At 54.2% G+C, this 17,865-nt stretch overlaps 2 protein-coding genes across 7 annotated transcripts in view; both read left to right on the plus strand.

The window, feature by feature from the left end:
- The window catches only part of KIF17 (kinesin family member 17), a 43,803-nt gene extending 34,687 nt beyond the window's left edge, over window positions 1-9,116 (plus strand). For 2 of the 6 annotated variants that reach the window (XM_032392141.1, XM_032392128.1), the window contains 4 exons: window positions 2,492-2,750; window positions 3,800-3,870; window positions 5,092-5,209; window positions 6,420-9,116. In XM_032392141.1, the coding sequence (XP_032248032.1) occupies window positions 2,492-2,750; window positions 3,800-3,870; window positions 5,092-5,209; window positions 6,420-6,598 (627 nt within the window). In that variant the 3' untranslated portion in view covers window positions 6,599-9,116. Of the gene's footprint in view, window positions 1-2,491; window positions 2,751-3,799; window positions 3,871-4,057; window positions 5,210-6,419 lie in introns of those variants that run through there. The other 4 variants (XM_032392114.1, XM_032392121.1, XM_032392134.1 and 1 more) reach the window with 4 other exon arrangements.
- Window positions 9,117-9,252: 136 nt separating this feature from the next.
- Window positions 9,253-17,697, plus strand: DDOST (dolichyl-diphosphooligosaccharide--protein glycosyltransferase non-catalytic subunit). Its single transcript, XM_032392157.1, has 11 exons — window positions 9,253-9,494; window positions 9,722-9,832; window positions 13,420-13,506; window positions 14,517-14,620; window positions 14,734-14,828; window positions 15,127-15,220; window positions 15,614-15,762; window positions 16,168-16,315; window positions 16,861-16,981; window positions 17,088-17,194; window positions 17,284-17,697. The coding sequence occupies exons 1-11, from the start codon at window positions 9,341-9,343 to the stop codon at window positions 17,431-17,433; spliced, it is 1,320 nt and encodes a 439-aa protein (XP_032248048.1). The 5' UTR covers window positions 9,253-9,340; the 3' UTR covers window positions 17,434-17,697.
- Window positions 17,698-17,865: the final 168 nt, after the last annotated feature.

Consider the following 17,865-nt stretch of genomic DNA (forward strand, 5'->3'; position numbering starts at 1 on the left):
ATGGTGTTGGGACAACTAGATGCCCACATGACAAAGAACGGTGTTGAACCCCAACCTCACACCATATACACAAATTAATTCAAGATGGATCAAAAAACTAAATGTAAGAACTAAAACTATAAAACTCAAAGGTGTAAATCTTTGTTACCTTAAATTAGACACTGCCGGGGCACCTGGGTAGCTCAGTCAGTTAAGCAGCTGCCTTTGGCTCAGGTCATGATCCCAGGGTCCTGGGATCAAGCCCCAAGTCAGACTCCCTGCTCAGTGGGGAGTCTGCTTTTCCCTCTCCCTCTGTGCTCTCTCTCACTCTCACTCTCTGTCCCTAGTCGTCTCTCAAGTAAATAAATAAAATCTTAAAAAAAATAAATTAGACATTGCTTTCTTAGGTATGATACCAAAAGCACAAACAAAGGAAAAAAATAGATACATTGGACTTAATCAAAATTAAAACTTTTGTGCTTCAAAGGATACTATCAGGAAAGAGAAAATACAGCCCATAGATTGAGAGAAAATATTTGCAAATCCTATATCACAATGAGGTGCTTATATCCAGAATATATAAAGAACACTTACAACTCAAGAATAAAAAGACAAATAATCCAATTTAAAAATGGGCAAAGGATCTGAACAGACATTTCTCCAAAGAAGATAAACAGACGGCAATAAGAACAAGAAACGGTGCTGAACATCATTAGCCACCAGGGAAATGCAAATCTACAATGCAAAACTACCATCTATGGTATAGAGATATCATCTCACACCCACGGGGGTGGCTGTAATAAAACAGATAATAACAAATGTTGGCGAGGATGTGGAGAAATGAGTGCCCTCGTACATTGCCGGTGGGAATGTAAAATGGTGCAGCTGCTTTGGAAAATAGTCTGGCAGTTCCTCAGTTGGTTAAACATAGTGTTACCCCATGACCAGCAGTTACAAGCAAGAGAAATGAAAATAGGGCCACATAAAAACTTGTACACTAATGTTCATAGTAGCATTATTCATTATAGCCCCAAAGTGGAAACAATCATGAATGGAAAATAAAATGTAGTATATCCACATGGTGGAATATTATTTGGCAGTAAAAAGGAATGAAATCCTGGGGCTTCTGGGTGGCTCTGTCATTTAAGCATCCGACTCTTGGCTTCGGCTCAGGTCGTGATCTCAGGGTCGTGAGATCGAGCCCCGTGTCGGGCTCCATGCTCGGCGTGGAGTCTGCTTGAGATTCTCTCCCTCTCCCTCTGCCCCTCCCACTCTGTCTCTCTCAAATAAATAAATCTTTTTTTTTTTTTTTTAAAAAGGAAGTCCTGACACATGCTCCAACATGGATGAATCTTGAAAACACTGTGTTAAGTGCAAGAAGCCACACACAAAAGATCACATATCGTATGATTACATTGATATGAAATCTCTGGAATAAGTAAATCTAGAGAGACAGAAAGTGGATTGGTGGTTGCCTGGGGCTGGGGGTTGGGAAGAAGCGGAGGATGAGTACCTGTGGGGGTGGGGTTTATTTCTGGATCGTGAGATGTTCTAAAACTGACCGTGCTGATAACTGCACTACTCGGGATATACTAAAAACCATTGAATTGTACGTGTTAAATGGGTGAATTGTATGACATGGGAATTATATCTCAATAAATTTATTACAGAAGTCACTGTGAAAGATTCCAGATCCTTCCAGATGTACAAAAATATATAAAGCTTCTTACCATTAACGGCATGTATCTACCATCCAGCTTAAGGAATGGAGCATTATTAATTGCCCACCTGTGTCCTACCAGGTAGTGTCTGTTCTCACCTGGTTATAGGTGATGACCATTCCCATGAACTTCAAACATCTTTCTTTACTAATCAAACTGTACCTGCTCTTTGAGAAAACAGATTATGCACCCAGGAGTCTTGGGGCTCAGGGAGAGCATGGTTACGGTTGCAGCTGGGAGTCACCTGTGTTTGTGGGGAATCTCCATTCAGGCAGACCCGGGCAGGAGATCACAAAAGTGTGGAATCCAAGGTCAAATCAGGGTGGGTCGCCTCTTAAGTCCAGTGTCTGTCACATTTGTAACTTGACCGTGGCTAATGGGAGAGTGAGGGCTGCTGAGGCTGAGAGTTTATGCCTCTGCTCCCCTCAGGAATAGGATTTATACAATTTCCTGACATCTTTTAGGACGTGGTGACCCCAGTGTTATGTGTGGAGCCTTCCCAGAGGCTCCTGGATAAAATGTGTTTGTGTGGGATTGTCCCAGGGGACCGGCACGGGGGGCTGATGAGCGGGTTCTTTTCCTGTTTTCTGCAGGGCTGTGGACACAGTAGGTGCTCATTTAGTGCCGGCGGACAGACGGGAGGCAGGCGCGGGTGGATGGGCGGGTCAGCACCCAGATGGCGAGTGGGAGGCTGGAGGTGCAGACAGTGGGTGCGGAGGGCGGACGGATGGCCACGTGGCGCAGTGTCTTCCCTGCTCACTGCTCATCGCCCCCTGACCCCTTGCTTTCAGCTGCGGGCAGCAGAGGTGGAGATCAAAGACCTGCAGTCGGAGTTCCAGCTGGAGAAGATCGATTACTTGGCCACCATCCGCCGGCAGGAGCAGGACTCCATGCTCTTCCAGCAGCTCCTGGAGCAGGTGCAGCCCCTCATCCGCCGGGACTGTAACTACAGCAACCTGGAGAAGATAAGGCGCGAGTCCTGCTGGGACGAGGACAATGGCTTCTGGAAGATCCCCGAGCCCATCATCATAAAAACCAGCCTCCCAGTAGGTCAGGCGCTTGGCTGTCCCCTCAGCCCTCGTGCACGCAGCTTGCCCTCCCGAGCCGGGGCCCGGGCCTTGCTGGCTGTGGGTGCGGCAGTCAGGGGACCTGGGGGCTCCAAGGCGGTGGGGAGCTGAGAGAGAAGTGGTGTGTTCTGGAGTCACACAGATGTGGGTTGGAATTCTGGCTCCGCTGCTCTCTGTGTGGCCTCTTTGGGGCTCAGTGTCCTCATCTGTGAAATGGGGATCAGTAACCGCACCTTCCGTAAAGATCGCTGGGTGGCTTAGCCTGTGTTCATGTGTGTGAAACCCTTAGCGCCCTACCTGGCACATGGCAAGGGAGTGCTACGTCTGATCACTGTCATGACCACCACTCATCACCTCCCCCAACAAGCCTGGGCAGGGCAAAGATGATTACACCTGTTTTACATCTGAGGCGATGGAACCTCAGAGAGAGGAGAGACTGAACCAGAGTCCCAGTCGGAGCAGTGAGTCCTAGGACCAGGGATAGAAACTGGGTCACCTTCTGCTTTTGCCGCTGATTTCTGCGTGACCCTATGAAGGTCACTGTTCCTCTCTGGGCCTTGGTCTGGGATCTTCACAAAGGAGGGGTTAGGGGAGGTGGCCTTGAAGGCCCCTCCACCTCCACCGATCTCAGTAAGGTCTGTCTCCGGCCTCACAGCTGGGAGCGCCCCCCGTCAGAGAATGTTCGTGCAGGTCCTGCATCTCTGAGTTTACAGATGGCTACTGACACCGCCCTGCGGGGAGGCCAGCCAGCTCCATTTCCCAAATGCAGGCATCCATCAGTTTCTCCTGCCCCCCCCCACCCCCGACCTGCTCTGTTGAGGAAGCAGGGGAATGGCTGCTTTGGCATCTGAGCCCTCCTGGTCTGTTTCCCAAAGTCATCGCATGGCCTGGGCTGGGCAGTGTGCTCCCTGGCTCCAGGCCCGCGAGCTTGGGGGAGTGCTGCCGCCCGCCCTGGCCCTCTGGCCTGCGGACTAGGGACCAGGCAGGGACTAGGGACCAGGCAGCGGTGACTTCAGCTTGTGTTTCTCGTAGCAGTTCCAACAGGGCCGCAGAACAAAGTAGTCCGCAAAACCTCTGCAGCTGACGACGGTGAACCAGGCACGGTAAGGCCTATGGGAGAGGTGAGGCGCGGGGAGCTGGCGGGGTGGGGGGTGGCTTGCGGGTCAGCCTCACTATAGGGCACTGGGCTTCTACTTTCATCCCACCTGAGGGTCAAAGCAGGAGGCTGAGCCTGGATCTTTTCTGTGTCACTCTGTTGGACCCTCCCCCTGCTCTGGTCTTCATTCAAAGGCACTTACGGTCCTAGAGACCAGAGGGAAAGTAGGTGGTACCGGGTGGCCCGTCCTGCTGGTGAAGGACAGGAGCTTCGTCTTCAGTCCCAGAGGCAGGCCGTACGTTCTGGTTCCCTGGGCCGTTGCTGGTATCCTCGGACCAAAGTTGCCCGCAAGGACCCACAAAATAGTAATTGGGCTTCTGAAGTCACTTTGTTCTCCCATCTCCCATGTTTTGTATTACAATAGAAATAGACTCCTCCAAGCGGAGGTCAGGAAACCTTCCTGTAAAACACCACATCTTTCCGTGTGCTTCTTCACCTCTCGGTTCTGCTTCCCTTGCAATGCTAGCTTCGGGCTCAGGCAGGCTTTCTCGGCGCGGCAGGAAAGATGCTACCAGCAGCTGGTGATCCAAGAGGAAGAGACCAGTTCTCTTACCACATCTTGTCGAAAGATTCTGATCAGCTCTGCCTGGGCCAGGGGCCTGCTCTTGAACCAGTGACTGTGTCCGGAAGATGTATTTCTGTGGCTGGTTCGGGCTGGGTCACATGCCCAGTTGTGCAGCCAGGGGGTGGGCGAGAGGGAGTGGTGGTGTTAGGGCACTGTGAATGATCGCCTCACCAGGACCATGTCAAGGGGGAGAAGGGTAGTCCCTGAAGGGAGATTCAGGCTGAGGCAAACAAGCCCATTAGAGTGGTGAAAAATCACAGTCTTTGGTGATAAGAGATGGGGCTCCAGTTCTAATGACTTTGATTGTGCCCGTGGGCTGAGTCCTGTATTATCTATTCTATGAATATGTCGTGATGGATTTGGGCTATGTGGTACTGGAGAACAAGGCACTTCCCACCCCAGGGAAGGCGGGTGGCGTAGGCTTGGCCGGAGCTGTGACTCTCCTGCCCTGAGCTGCCTGGATCCCACCTCAGGAGTCTGGGGTCTCTAGTAGGGTCCACAGGGTGGGCCGGGAGGCTCAGGGTGGCCCCCACCCCAGCAGGCTTGCAGAGGGGTCTTGTACAAACGAGGGGTCTTGACCCACGGGGATCTGAATCTCAGCAGGAAGAAGACCGCTACAAGCTGATGCTCAGTCGGAGCGACAGTGAAAACATTGCCAGTAACTACTTCCGGTCCAAACGAGCCAGCCAGATCCTCAGCACGGATCCCATGAAGAGCCTCAGTGAGTGCCCTGCCCACCTCCTGTCCTCCAGGCCCTCCCCGGGAGAGCCCTCCCCGGCCCTCTGCCAACCGTGGGAAAGGCGTGATGGGTGGATTGGAGTCAGGCCCGGGTTAAAAACCCCTTCCCGTCCCTGAGCCTCCGTTCCCTCCGCTGTACACTGAGGGGGTATGCCTACCCCCAGGGTTAGGTGAGATGAGGTGGGGGAGTGGCCCAGCCCAGCGCCTGGCACATGGTATGTGCTCCGTGCCCAGACTCCCTCTTCCTGTCCCCCTTCCTCCTCTGGCACAGAGCTGCAGCGTTTGGTTCCTCTCCCCTGACACACAGTAGGCCTGCGCCACACAGCTGGGTGTCCCGCCGTGTGCTGCCCGGGTCCGGCTCAGTTGCTCCCCAGCTTCCGCAGATGCCAGTGGGGTGGCTTTCCTCCATGGAGCCCAAGGGGGCAGACAGGGCCATAGAAGCGGGACACTTTCAAAAGCAAGAATTGAAAATCACTCCGTTCTTCCATTTCTTTTTTTACTTTTTAAGATTTTATTTATTTGAGAGAGAGCATGAGGGCAGAGGGGAGTCTTAGGCAGACTCCCCATTGAGTGTGGAGCCCGACCCGGGGCTCGATCTCACAACCCTGAGATCATGACCTGAGCCAAAACCAAGTTAAGTGTCGGACACTTAACTGACTGAGCCACCCAGGCGCCCCTCGTTCTTCCATTTCTAAAAGCAAAATCAAAGGCCACAGAGCTTCTAATAAAATATCCACGAAAAGCAAATCTCAGTTCTACGTTGAGACTATTGAGGAGGCAGAGTTCAGTAGAGTTGAGGATCAGGAGGGAAAAAGAGCACAGGAAACAAGTGAACATCAGTTGAGGACCTGGCACTGTGCCCATGTTGCAGATGAGGAAACTGAGCCCCCCCCCCCCCCGAGGTCACACTCGCACGAAGCTGGGCCCTCAGTGCAGGCCTGTCTGGCTCACCTGTGGGTCAAGACCCCTTGCTTGTACAACTCTCACCTCTGCAAGCCTGGTGGGGTGGGGGCCGCCCTGAGCCTCCCGGCCCACTCTGTGGACCCTACTAGAGCCTCTAGAACTCCAAGCTCCTGGCCCAGACCCTCTGGGGGCCCAGCCGTGGGACCAAACCTCCAGCTGGGTGGGGTGGGGCAGGCTCCCCATCCCTGCACCCCCCTGGCTCACTGGCTCCTCTGCCCCCTTCTTCACAGCACATCACAGCTCGCCCCCCAGCCTCAGCTCCCCACTCAGCAACACCTCTGCCATCTCGCCTACCCAGGCCCCCGAAATGCCCCAGCCCCGGCCCTTCCGCCTCGAGTCCCTTGACGTCCCCTTCACCAAGGCCAAGCGAAAGAAAAGCAAAAGCAGCTTTGGCAGTGAGCCTCTGTGAACGCGGCCTCCTGCGGCTGTCCTGCCCCGGGGCTTCCGTGAGACTGCCAGCCCCCACCCCCCAGGGCAGCCCCAGCCAGTCCTCCTCACCCCTGCCCCCACGGTGTCCGGACGCCCGAGGGGGTCCTTGCCCTGGGAAGAGCCTTTCCCTTCCCTGTTACCCGACCTTGCAGAGGTGCGCTCCGGCTCTCCACGCCACGCCAGTATTACATCTGCTCCCCTGCCACAGCCCGCCATGCCCACCTGGGTTATTCTGTGCCTCGATGGGCCCAGAAACCTCAAGGCATTCACCAGCAGCCCCGACAGAGTGGGCAGCAGCTTCCGTGTGGATCAAGGACAGCATCTTGGTGATGGACAATCGTGCCTCTGTCCACCAGGCCCCCTTTCCTGGGGGAAGCTGGACAATGTGGGCGCAGGAGTCCTGGGGCAACTGTTCCACGCTGCCCACTCCCAGCTGGTCTGTGGCCTCAAGGAGGCTGCCCCACAGGAAGCTGCCCCAATAAACTGCCTTTTACCGATGAGCTCCCTTCCCCAGTCCTCTGACCGTGTCACTGGGGCCCCTCCTGCCACTGCTGCCTGGCCTTCACGGGGAAGCACTTTGGGAGCAGCATTTCTTAACTACCCGGTGCCTTGAAAACAGGCCGCAGGGTTTCTGCAACTCCCCACACTGGTGAGTACAAGTGCATTTTTCTGGGGAGAGCACCTGAGCAGTCATTAGCTTCTCAAAAGATCTGTGAGTCAGAAAAGCAGAGCCCTTGTTTTGGAAAATAGAGATTGTGTCTTGCTGAGACCCAGAAAAAGGCCGGGTTTGGACAGTCCTCAGGGGCTGTGCTGGAACTGGATGCCCTGACGTGGCCAGAAATGAACGAAGGCTGTCTGGGCTACTGAGGATACACCCCTCCCCCTGCCCTTCGTATCCCAGGCCCCACCATCTGAGGGAAGAGTCTCGGCCTTTGGTTGAAGAGGAGACTCATTTCACTCTGGGCCCCATCTGTGAAAGGGGAACAGCTGCTCCCTAGAGCTATTGTGAAGTTTCTGTGAGAGTAAGTGATGTTCCCAGTACATAGCAGGTGCCTTGCATTAGTCCCCCTTGTTCCTTCTCCTCCGTATTTTGCATTAATTTACCGTGGTGGATCCCATAGGCCACATGCCTGGACCGAGCTCATGCCCTGGAGATCAGTCTAACTTCAGGCAGGCTGCAGTACCCATGTTGAGAGGAAGAACAGGTCTTTATGGGGAACAGAGTGCCCTTGTGAAAGGTAGGGCTATTATAAAGGATGGAGAAGATCCTGGGAGGCTTAAGATGGGAATGGCGGGGGGCATGAGCAAAGGCAGGAGGTGGGGAGTGTGTTAAAGTTTGGAAACTTGCCACAGGGAAGCCCTGAGCAGGGCTGAGAGGAGGAGGATGTGGCTGCTGAGATCAGTTTCAGTGGAGGCCTGAGTGAGGAGTCTTGGGTGTCCCTGAGCTGTGGCAGACTCCTAAGCCACCAAATGGCACCATCGGGTCTGAGTTCCAGGTGGACTGGTGTGGGATCATATGCAGAAGGGCAGGAGCGCTGGACTGGGGAACGAGGTAGGGGTGAGGCTGAACTCGCAGTGGGCCAGTGGGGATGGAGAGGAGGTAGAATCAGTTAAGGAGATGGATGGAGGGAGGTTTTGACTTTTGCCCCCACATTCCTGGCTTCGTGGACAAGTGTGAAAGGTCAGAAAGGAACAGCTACCTACTCTCTCCACAATTACCTTCACCATTTGCCCCAGGATTGTGGTGGGGACCCAGGGAGGAACTGATCTTGGTGCTGCTTGTGGTAGGTTTTACTCAGACCCATGGTGGGGCTGAGGTGAGCCCCATCAATTTAGAAGGGGTGGGAGCCAGGACTACTGAGGGGACGCTCAGCGTCACTCTGCACCAGCTGCTTCAGAACCTGCCCTACAGCTCCCACGAGCCCAGGCTCTTCCAAAGGCACGCAGGTAAGGGGGAGAGCTGGGCCTCGCTATCGTTTCTATTTCCAGCCTGGGAGTGGGCCCGGAGAGACGTGAAATGCCCCAGCAGCAAGGTTAGTGCGAGGGAGGGGGCTGAGAAATGAACCCAGCCTGAGAGTTGCAGTCGGTAGGCCGGCTCGCCGCCCAGCCACGCTGGCTCCCACGTGGGCCACCAGGCCGGGCAGGACAGGCCCGTCCCCAGGCCCCTGGGCCCGTGAGCGCCAGGAGATTCAAAGTGTCCCTCATCTTAGTTTTCCAACCCTTCCTCCCTGGAGATGGTGGAGGTGGGGCCAGGTTCTTAGTCCCGAGTCTATCCTGGGCCTGGGAGGACCCCGCCAGGCAGCACCGAGGAGGTAGTCCGTGGGGGCCACTACGGCCTCAGGTCCCGTGAGGGACTTGCCGGACTGATGAAGAGGCGGGATCCAGATCGGGGCGGGAGTCCGGCCTGGGCGGAGCCTACGGGCGCTCGGCCTTGTTGATTGGCTGCGGCTGCGGAGCTGTCTTTCTAGGATTGAGCCTTTTCCTTTGAGGAGGCGGAACCTCTCGCCGTTCCGCCAATAGGGTTCAGAGACTCCGCCCCCAACCGGGGCACTTCCGGTGGTGCTCCCCGCTCTTCTCCATCCCAGCGGCAGCTCCGGCCGTCTGGCCGCGGCGTACCCAGATCGCTTCCGGGTGGTGCTCCAAGACCACGAGCTGCGATTGGGCGGCCTAGACGGGGCACTTCCGGTGCCCAGGTGCTTGGGTTCTTGGCAGGAGGAGGAAGATGGACCCCGGCGCCGCGGCCCGCGTTTGGTCTCTCCTGTGGCTGCTGCTGCACTTGCTTGGCCCGGCCTCGGCTAGCGGTCCTCGCACCTTAGTGCTGCTGGACAACCTCAACCTGCGGGAGACGCACTCGCTTTTTTTCCGAAGCCTGAAAGGTGAGACCGGGGCCCGAGGGGGCGGCGGGGGGAGAGTCGGGTTGGAAAGGCCCCCGAATCCAGGGCAGTGACCACCCACCCTCCCTCCCTCCCTCCCACTGATTTTCCACGAAGGGCCTGCCCGCTCTGGCCTCTCGCTCGGGGGTGGTGGGGCGGTCGTGCTCTCTGCAGCGGTGCTTTTCCTTGGCGTCCCGTCTGTCTCAGCTCCCTGTTTCCTTCTCGTCCAGACAGGGCCTTTGAACTCACATTCAAGACCGCAGATGACCCCAGCCTGTCCCTCATTAAGTACGGGGAGTTCCTCTACGACAATCTCATCATCTTCTCCCCCTCGGTAGAAGGTAAGGGCTGCAGGTCGCTCCCAGAACTGGGATTCAAGGCCCACGATTGATTGATCGCTTTCTTCTGGATCTTGTGCATGTTGTGGGTCATGGCATGGGTCACAGCCCTGGGCACTGCTGCCAAGGAAGAGGAAAATGTTCAGTTCTGACCTGGGCCCAGGAGGGAATGTCTCCTTTCTAAAAGACACAGCTGAGGGTTGTGGGGTCGAGTGTTGCACGGACCGTGGAAGCGCAGGCCCTGCTACCCTGAGAAGGCGCTTTTCTCTTATAAAGGGCCTGGTAGGAAAGATGGAGAGCACCCCTGCTTGGGTTAGCGTGTGTGGGTAGAGAAAATGGCATGCTATTAAATAGTTTGCCTAGAGAGGCATTGTGATGGTTGATGGTAAGAATTGAGATGGATTCAGTTTCTCATGGCTAGAACATTAGCCATAATCTAGCCCAGCCCCCTATTGGAGACTGGACGGGTATGTCCAGGGCCTAGTAGAGAGCTGGTTGTTGAACGAATGAATGTCTTCACTGGCTTATCCAATTGACATTTAAGTATTCCTGTGACAGAGAGCTTACAAGTTGTGCTCAGGTGGATGGGAGCTTCCTGAGAAGGAAGCGAGCTGTGGGTGAGATGGGTTGGGGGAAGGCCGAGCTAGGCTCTTTGGGAATGTCAGAGAACATAAACAGTGTTTATCAAATCTTAATCATTTCATTCTCAAATCTCAAATCATTTCCGTACCTCCTTCCTGATTTTTATTGTATTCCATATCACCTATTAATAATTACTTAATGTTTTCTTTAAATTGATCCCTTTAAAAAAAAACAAACTAACAGTATTTTAAAAGGAAACCAGTAATGAACCCGGTATCACCACTAAAAATAGAAAGCCAGTATCATCACTTATTTTCAGTAGAAGGTAACTATAAATAGAGTAAACGCTGTAAGTTCTAGCCAGCTTCTGTTGCTAAAGGCTGAGTCTGGGGCTTCCACTTAAAGGAGACTAGCAAACATTAGAGAAGTGTTAAGATCAGTATCAAACTGGGGCGCCCGGGTGGCTCAGTCGTTAAGCGTCTGCCTTTGGCTCAGGTCATGATCTCAGGGTCCTGGGATTGAGCCCCACGTCCAGTTCCCTGCTCCACGGGGAGCCTGCTTCTCCCTCTCCCTTTGCCTCTCCCCCTGCTTGTGCTTTTTCTTGCTATCTCTGTCACTATCTGTCTATCAAATAAATAAATAAAATCTTAAAAAAAAAAGATCAGTATCAAACTAAGACATTCTCTTTGATGAGCAGGCTTGAAAAATTAATTGGAAAGGGAAGAAGTCTCTCTGAGACTCGGTGTTGTTTAAAGCTCTGCCCCACATCACTGTTGCACCTTTTCTGCGCATAGCACAATAAGTCCCACGTGCTGCAGGAAAGCTTCATGGGCGCTCCTGGGGAGAAGGCTTGTCTGTGCTGGGGGGGTTCATGGTAAGAGTTTGGCCCTGGCTCCGAGGGCCCTCGCGTGGTACTGACTACCGTTAGCCCTCTCAGGTATGAGAACCCGGCCTGGCTTCCTTCCCCATGCATCAGTGGGCTCCTCGCTGACTCTGGGATTAGGAAGCTCACAAGTCACATGCAATGATGGCCATAGAAGAATGATCCTTAGCACATTCTTTGTACCCGGAAAAAACTAGGTCCTGTTTTATAGATGGGCACGTGGGCTCAGAAGGGTGGAGGGGTTTCCTAGATTCAAGCCCAGGTAGCTCTGTCACACAGCCTGGGTTCTGGCCACTGTACAAGGATTTCACAACAGTGGCACTTCTGGACACTTGGGACTGGATGATTCTTTGTTGTAGGGGGCGGTCTTGTGCGCTGTAAGATGTTTAGCAGCATTCTGAGCCTGTACGCACTAGATGGCAGTAGCCACCTCCAGACACTGCTCTTAAGGCAAAATTGCCCCTGGTTGGGACCCACACTGTCCACTGTAGTGTAGTACCAGGAGCTGCTTTTGAATCGTCAGACTCTGCCTGGCCTGTAGGAGGGTGGATAGATGGCTTTCTGAATGTAGTAGAAGAGGTAGAGTCCCCAGGTACAAGATGTTCTGTCTGTGCTTAAAGGTAAGGTAAGCTGCGTTTTTGTTTTTTCCTGAAAATTACCCCTCAGAAAAGAGGGCCATTCTCATAGTCGTATCTTTACACAGTCATGTTATGGACTCATAATGGATGTGTAATGGACAGACTTCTCTATCCAGTCTCAGTACATGGCACTTCCACCCTTCCCGTTGCTTGAGCCGGAAATCTTGGGGTTGTCCTTAGCGCCCCCCCCCCCATTTCCAGTCTGTCACAGGCCCTGCTGACTTTACCTTCAGAATAGGAGTGCAGGCCCACCTCCTGTCTTCCTCCTCCTCTCTTCCCTCCCTCCTTTTCCCTCCACTCTTCACTGCCTGGATTATCACAGTGGCCTCCTAACCCACTGCTCTGCTTCCATTCTAGTCCCCGTACCCGATTCTCCACCGAGCTGCCAGAATTGTCCTTCAAAAATATAAAGCAGGTCATGTTGGTGTCCTGTTCAAAGGCCTCCAGTGGCTCCTCCTTATGGCCAAGCTCACAGGGGCCTGTAAAGCCTCACGAGCTGCCCTCCTCGCTTCAGCACGGCCCCTTCATACTGCAGCCGAGCCACACTGGGCTCCTAGCTGGGACGGGCTCACCTGCCTCGGGGACCTTGCACCTGTCGTTCTCGATGCCCCCTGTGCTACCTGGGCCACGCTCACACCTCAGATGCTCCGTGCCTCAGGTCTTCCCTGACCAGGCTTTATATGTAGCTCCCCTCCCTCCCACTGTCCTTTTTTTTTCCTGCACACAAAAAATAATGTTATGTAATGACTAAGTGAATTCCTGAGCACTCCCTCCATTACTTTATGTTGAACATCGGGGTGCACTTTGGGGAAGACTCTTGATCTGGTTCTGGATGCTCATGGCAGTCCCCTGACCAGACTGACTGACCAAAGAAAGATACCGTCTCATAAGTACACAGGGTGGAAGTTAATGAGCCTTTTTGGGGATAGAAGCAGTCTACAAAGTGGGTCTGTTACGGCTCTCGTGGATCTAAATCACAGGATTAATAGGGGAAAAGTTACGCATGTGGGCAAATGAGTACCAGTGTCAAGTGACCGCATCATCCTCAGATTCAGAAGTGTTCATTCGCAGACAGTTTAGATGGAAGTGAAATTGATGGGCTCTGGGAAACTGTCAGCCCCAAGTGGTTCCAGTGATGCGGAGACGCTGATGTGAAAGGCGCAGGTGGTGTATCATGAAGTGTGAGTGGGGAAGTGCAGCATTTCTGAACATATGTATGTGACTTGAAATGTGTATAACTAACTTGACAACTATAATTGGTAGCTGTTTGATATGTCATTTATACTTGTGAGAGTTAAAAGTTTATGAATTCAAGTCATTACTTTAGGATCTTCAGTTTGGGGAAACGGGTATATATGGTAAACGACCATCTCATTTCGGGCCACAGAGGGCGCTTCTGGGCTGGATTGTGGCTGGTCCGCGGTCCGCCCTCCCCGCCCACATGTCAGAGGAGCACTCGGGCTCGCTCAGTCTGGTGCTTCTTTCAGATTTCGGAGGCAGCATCAACGTGGAGACCATCAGTACGTTTATCGACGGGGGAGGCAGTGTCCTGGTGGCCGCCAGCTCAGACATTGGTAAGTCTGGCCTGGGAAGGTTTAGTGCTTTCCATCATTTCTCCGGGAAGCTTGGCGAGTTTTACAAATGGAAGCTGCTAGATTGGCGCTCACTGGGCGGGCCTGGGCAGTGAGTGTGGGAACTACAAGAGCCATTCAGTCCCTCCTGTGCTTTCCTGTGACCAGAACCAGGGAGATGTGGGGCCTGTTAAGGGCTGGGGACCCTGTTTTTTCCCGATTTTGTTTTGTTTTTGTTCAGGTTGGTGGGGCTTCCCTTACAAAAAGACGACAAGTAGGGGCTACTTGGGCAGACCCCAGAGCATTTTGATAGATTATTTTTTTGTTTCCTATTTTGGCAATTTTCAAAGATGCCTGGCAGTAGGGAGAGAGCAGAATCCTGAAGCCCGCACGCCATCACCCAGCTTCAGCGGGCACAGCACCTGGCCAGTCGGGTTTCGTTTTTCTTGGCATTGACAGATGTTTCTCAGCATTGACAGATGTTTATTTTTTTAAAGATTTTATTTGAGAGAGAGAGCACGAGAGTGGGGGGAGGGAGAGGGAGAAGCAGACTCCCCACTGAGCAGGGAGCCTGACTTGGGGCTTGAGACCATGACGTGAGCCAAAGGCAGACACTTAACCGACTGAGCCACCCAGCACCCCAGCATTGCCAGATGTTTAGAACCATTCTGGGTGGGCTTCTTGTTGGGGGTGATGAGGAGGAGAGAAGTCCTGTGAGGCCAGGCTCACCCAGATCAAGTCTGTCTGAGGTAATTGCTTTGCCCCAACAGGGGTTTTTGTGTATTGTGGGGGGAGGTGGCCAACTGTCGTTGGTGTTACCCACTCAGATTCTGACCCCTGCAGTCAGAATGCCATGCTGTGGTCCTGCGGTCCAGCTGGGCCTGACCTCAGCCAGGTGAAGCTGCAGGGCTCTGGGGGAGAGAGCAAGTCACCAAGATGCCAGGGCAGGTGACCCTGCTTGGCCCAGGGCACACCTGGAAGGGCTGAGTCAGGCATTCCTTGGGTCTGTGCAGGTGACCCTCTTCGAGAGCTGGGCAGTGAGTGTGGGATTGAGTTTGATGAGGAGAAAACGGCTGTCATTGACCATCACAACTATGACATCTCAGACCTTGGCCAGGTAATCAAGCCCTTACAGCAGAGTTCAGCCTGGAAACCAAGAGGAGGTCGGGAGGGAGTGCCTGGCATGGGGGCACCTTTTCCTGACCCCTGTCTTTCCCTCTGCTGCCGCAGCATACGCTCATTGTGGCTGACCCCGAGAACCTGTTGAAGGCCCCAACCATTGTCGGGAGATCATCTCTGAACCCCATCCTCTTTAGAGGTGTTGGGTGAGTGAGCAGGCACAAGGTGCTAGAAACCTGGGAAGGACAGGATCGCTTTCTTTTGTTGGGAAAGTAACCCACACTTGATGATTCGGGGCATTCCTTTCCCTGGAGGATGTGGGTGAAGTTGATTGAGGAAACTCAGACTTCATTGTTGCAGTGGGAGGAGGGCCGCTGTTGCCGCCAGGGCTTCAGCTGTTGAGAAGGCAGGCCTCCTCCCTGTGAGGAAATGGCCCGTAGGGACCCCAGGTCCTTGGGCTCAGTCCTCAGAGTCCCTGTTGGGTGTTCTCTTTTCCTTCCACAGGATGGTCGCAGATCCTGACAATCCTTTGGTATTGGACATCCTGACGGGCTCTTCCACCTCTTACTCCTTCTTCCCGGATAAACCTATCACCCAGGTGAGGGCCTTTGCAGCCTTGAGGCCTCTAGGTCCTGGACCTGGGGGTAGAGCACTTTATTTGAAAATGAGAAGCGGGGCTCCTGGGTGGCTCAGTCGGTTAAGTGTCCGACTCTTGATTGCAGCTCCGGTTGTGAGATTGAGCCCTTTGTTGGGGAGCCTGCTTGAGATTCTCTCTCCCTGTGCCCCCTTCTTCTCTGTCAAAAAGAAAAAAGGCAGCAAGCAGGAGAGCTCACTTTGCGGGGGCCTGGGGAATGAGGGGTTGGTAGAAGCTGGAAGGGGCAGAGGCCGCGGGGCCTCAGGTGCCACCATCAGGTAGGACCCAGGTGGTTGTGGTCCAGCTGCTTGTCCTTTGCCCGGGCTCTCCTGGATGACAGCCCCCCGTCGTTCCCAGTACCCCCATGCAGTGGGGAAGAACACCCTGCTCATTGCTGGGCTCCAGGCCAGGAACAACGCCCGGGTCATCTTCAGCGGCTCCCTGGACTTCTTCAGCGACGCGTTCTTCAACTCGGCAGTGCAGAAGGCCGTGCCCGGCTCCCAGAGGTCGGTGCTGGGGGGCTCCGGGGCGTGTGGTCTGGGGCGCTGGGGAGGGAGGAGCCTTTTAGCTGGAGGGGTGCCAGAGGCTACCTGTCCTCACATACTTTAAAATGATTTGAAGACTTGACTTTGTTGCTATTCCTGGTGTCGGCGCTGCGGACTCTTCAGGGTAGTAATGGCTTATCTGGACGTGGTTCGACGTGTACGTATTGTACAGGCGACCCCCAGAGCAGCACCACCTGACAGCTCTTCCGTGTTCCCTTTAAGCAGGCTACCTCGTATGTCCGGCCCCCAGGCAGAAACTGGTTTTGTGCAGTTTCTCTCGATGAATAGGGACTCGTCTCGCCTCTCAGGCACCGCTGGAGAGAAGCTGGTTCTGGTGCTCTAGCCTCTCGTTTTCCCCTCGTGCAGGTATTCCCAGACAGGCAACTACGAGCTAGCTCTGGCCCTCTCCCGCTGGGTGTTCAAGGAGGAAGGGGTCCTCCGTGTGGGGCCCGTGTCCCACCATCGGGCGGGTGAGACAGCCCCACCCAACGCCTACACCGTCACTGACCTCGTGGTAAGAGCGTCATGGAGCAGGAGGGCCCCCTGGGGTTTGGGCCAAGTTGCTTCAGCTTGAAAGCCTTTATTGAACGTTTCTCTGATGGGCTTAGTGGCCTAAATAAGGAAGAAGAAATGCATCTCTATCCCTAAGAACATCAGTGTGGGTGCAGAGCACCCGGCACATGAGCTGACGGCTAAGGAGACCTTCTTCTGAAGGGCCTTGGCTTTGCTGTGCAAGTGCAGGAGCGGGAGGGCTTTGCGGGCGCATGCTGCTGGGAGCCGGGGTCACTGGGGGAACACTGCAGTCGGGTCTGGAGGATGAAAAGGGGGTAGGGAAGGCGGCAGCAGGGAGGCCCGAGAGCACCCGGCCCACTTGTGAGTGGAGTGGTCTGGGTGCAGACGTGGATGGTCCTGTGCCGAGCCGTGGCTGGGAGTTCCTGGCCCGGGGTGGCTGGTGGGGGCTTGCCCTGGAGTTCCTGCCAGGCTCACGAGTGGTTCGGGGCAGCTCTGAGGGTGGTTCCCCCCCACCCCCACCCCCGGCTAACCAGCCTGTTGTCTCAGGAGTACAGCATTGTGATCGAGCAGCTCTCAAATGGCAGATGGGTCCCCTTTGACGGTGATGACATTCAGCTGGAGTTTGTCCGCATCGATCCTTTTGTGAGGACGTTCTTGAAGAAGAAAGGCAAGTAGTGGTGGTGCTGGGAAAGCTGCAGGACGACAGGCCCACTGTGGCTTTGCTCTCGTGAGGCAGCAGACCCCTCCTGGTGACCGTCTCGGCTCTTCCCCAGGTGGCAAGTACAGCGTCCAGTTCAAGTTGCCTGACGTATATGGAGTGTTCCAGTTTAAAGTGGATTACAACCGGCTAGGCTACACGCACTTACACTCTTCCACTCAGGTGAGCTAAGTCACAGTCCCCTTTTTGGCCGCAGGGGCCCCGCCTGGGCTGCTGGGTGGCCTGGACCTGTCACCTCTGTCCCGTTGTAGGTGTCCGTGAGGCCGCTGCAGCACACGCAGTACGAGCGCTTCATCCCCTCGGCCTACCCCTACTACGCTAGTGCCTTCTCCATGATGCTGGGGCTCTTCGTCTTCAGCACGGTCTTCTTACACATGAAGGAGAAGGAGAAGTCTGACTGAGGGGCAGAGCCCTGGGACTCCTTAAGACACACAGATGGGGGTTATGTAGGATTGGGTCTTCCTTTATGGTGTTTTGTTTCTTGTTTTTTGTTTTTTATAAAGCTGTGTGACCATGACACAGCCTTACCTCAGGGGGAGATGCAGCATTGAGTACCAAGGGGTGGGGGTGGGGGACTGATTTTTATGTGTGTTTTTCCACCTAACGCTAAGTGGTATTTTTCATATGTGGTCACATTCATTTCTAAGATAAACATTGCCCTCCAACTTCGTCTGGCCCGTGTGCTTTGCTGTGGTGGGGATGCTGTTCAGTAATGGTGAGACACAAAACAGTGTTGCATTTCCCTTAAGCATGAAATCCTAAAACTTCGAGGGAGAGGACATGGTTAATAATACAGCAAGGTGTCTGACTTTCCAATAGGATTACAGAGTTGA

Source organism: Phoca vitulina, unplaced genomic scaffold (assembly GCF_004348235.1).
Source record: "Phoca vitulina isolate PV1807 unplaced genomic scaffold, GSC_HSeal_1.0 scaffold2, whole genome shotgun sequence".
NCBI lineage: Eukaryota > Metazoa > Chordata > Mammalia > Carnivora > Phocidae > Phoca > Phoca vitulina.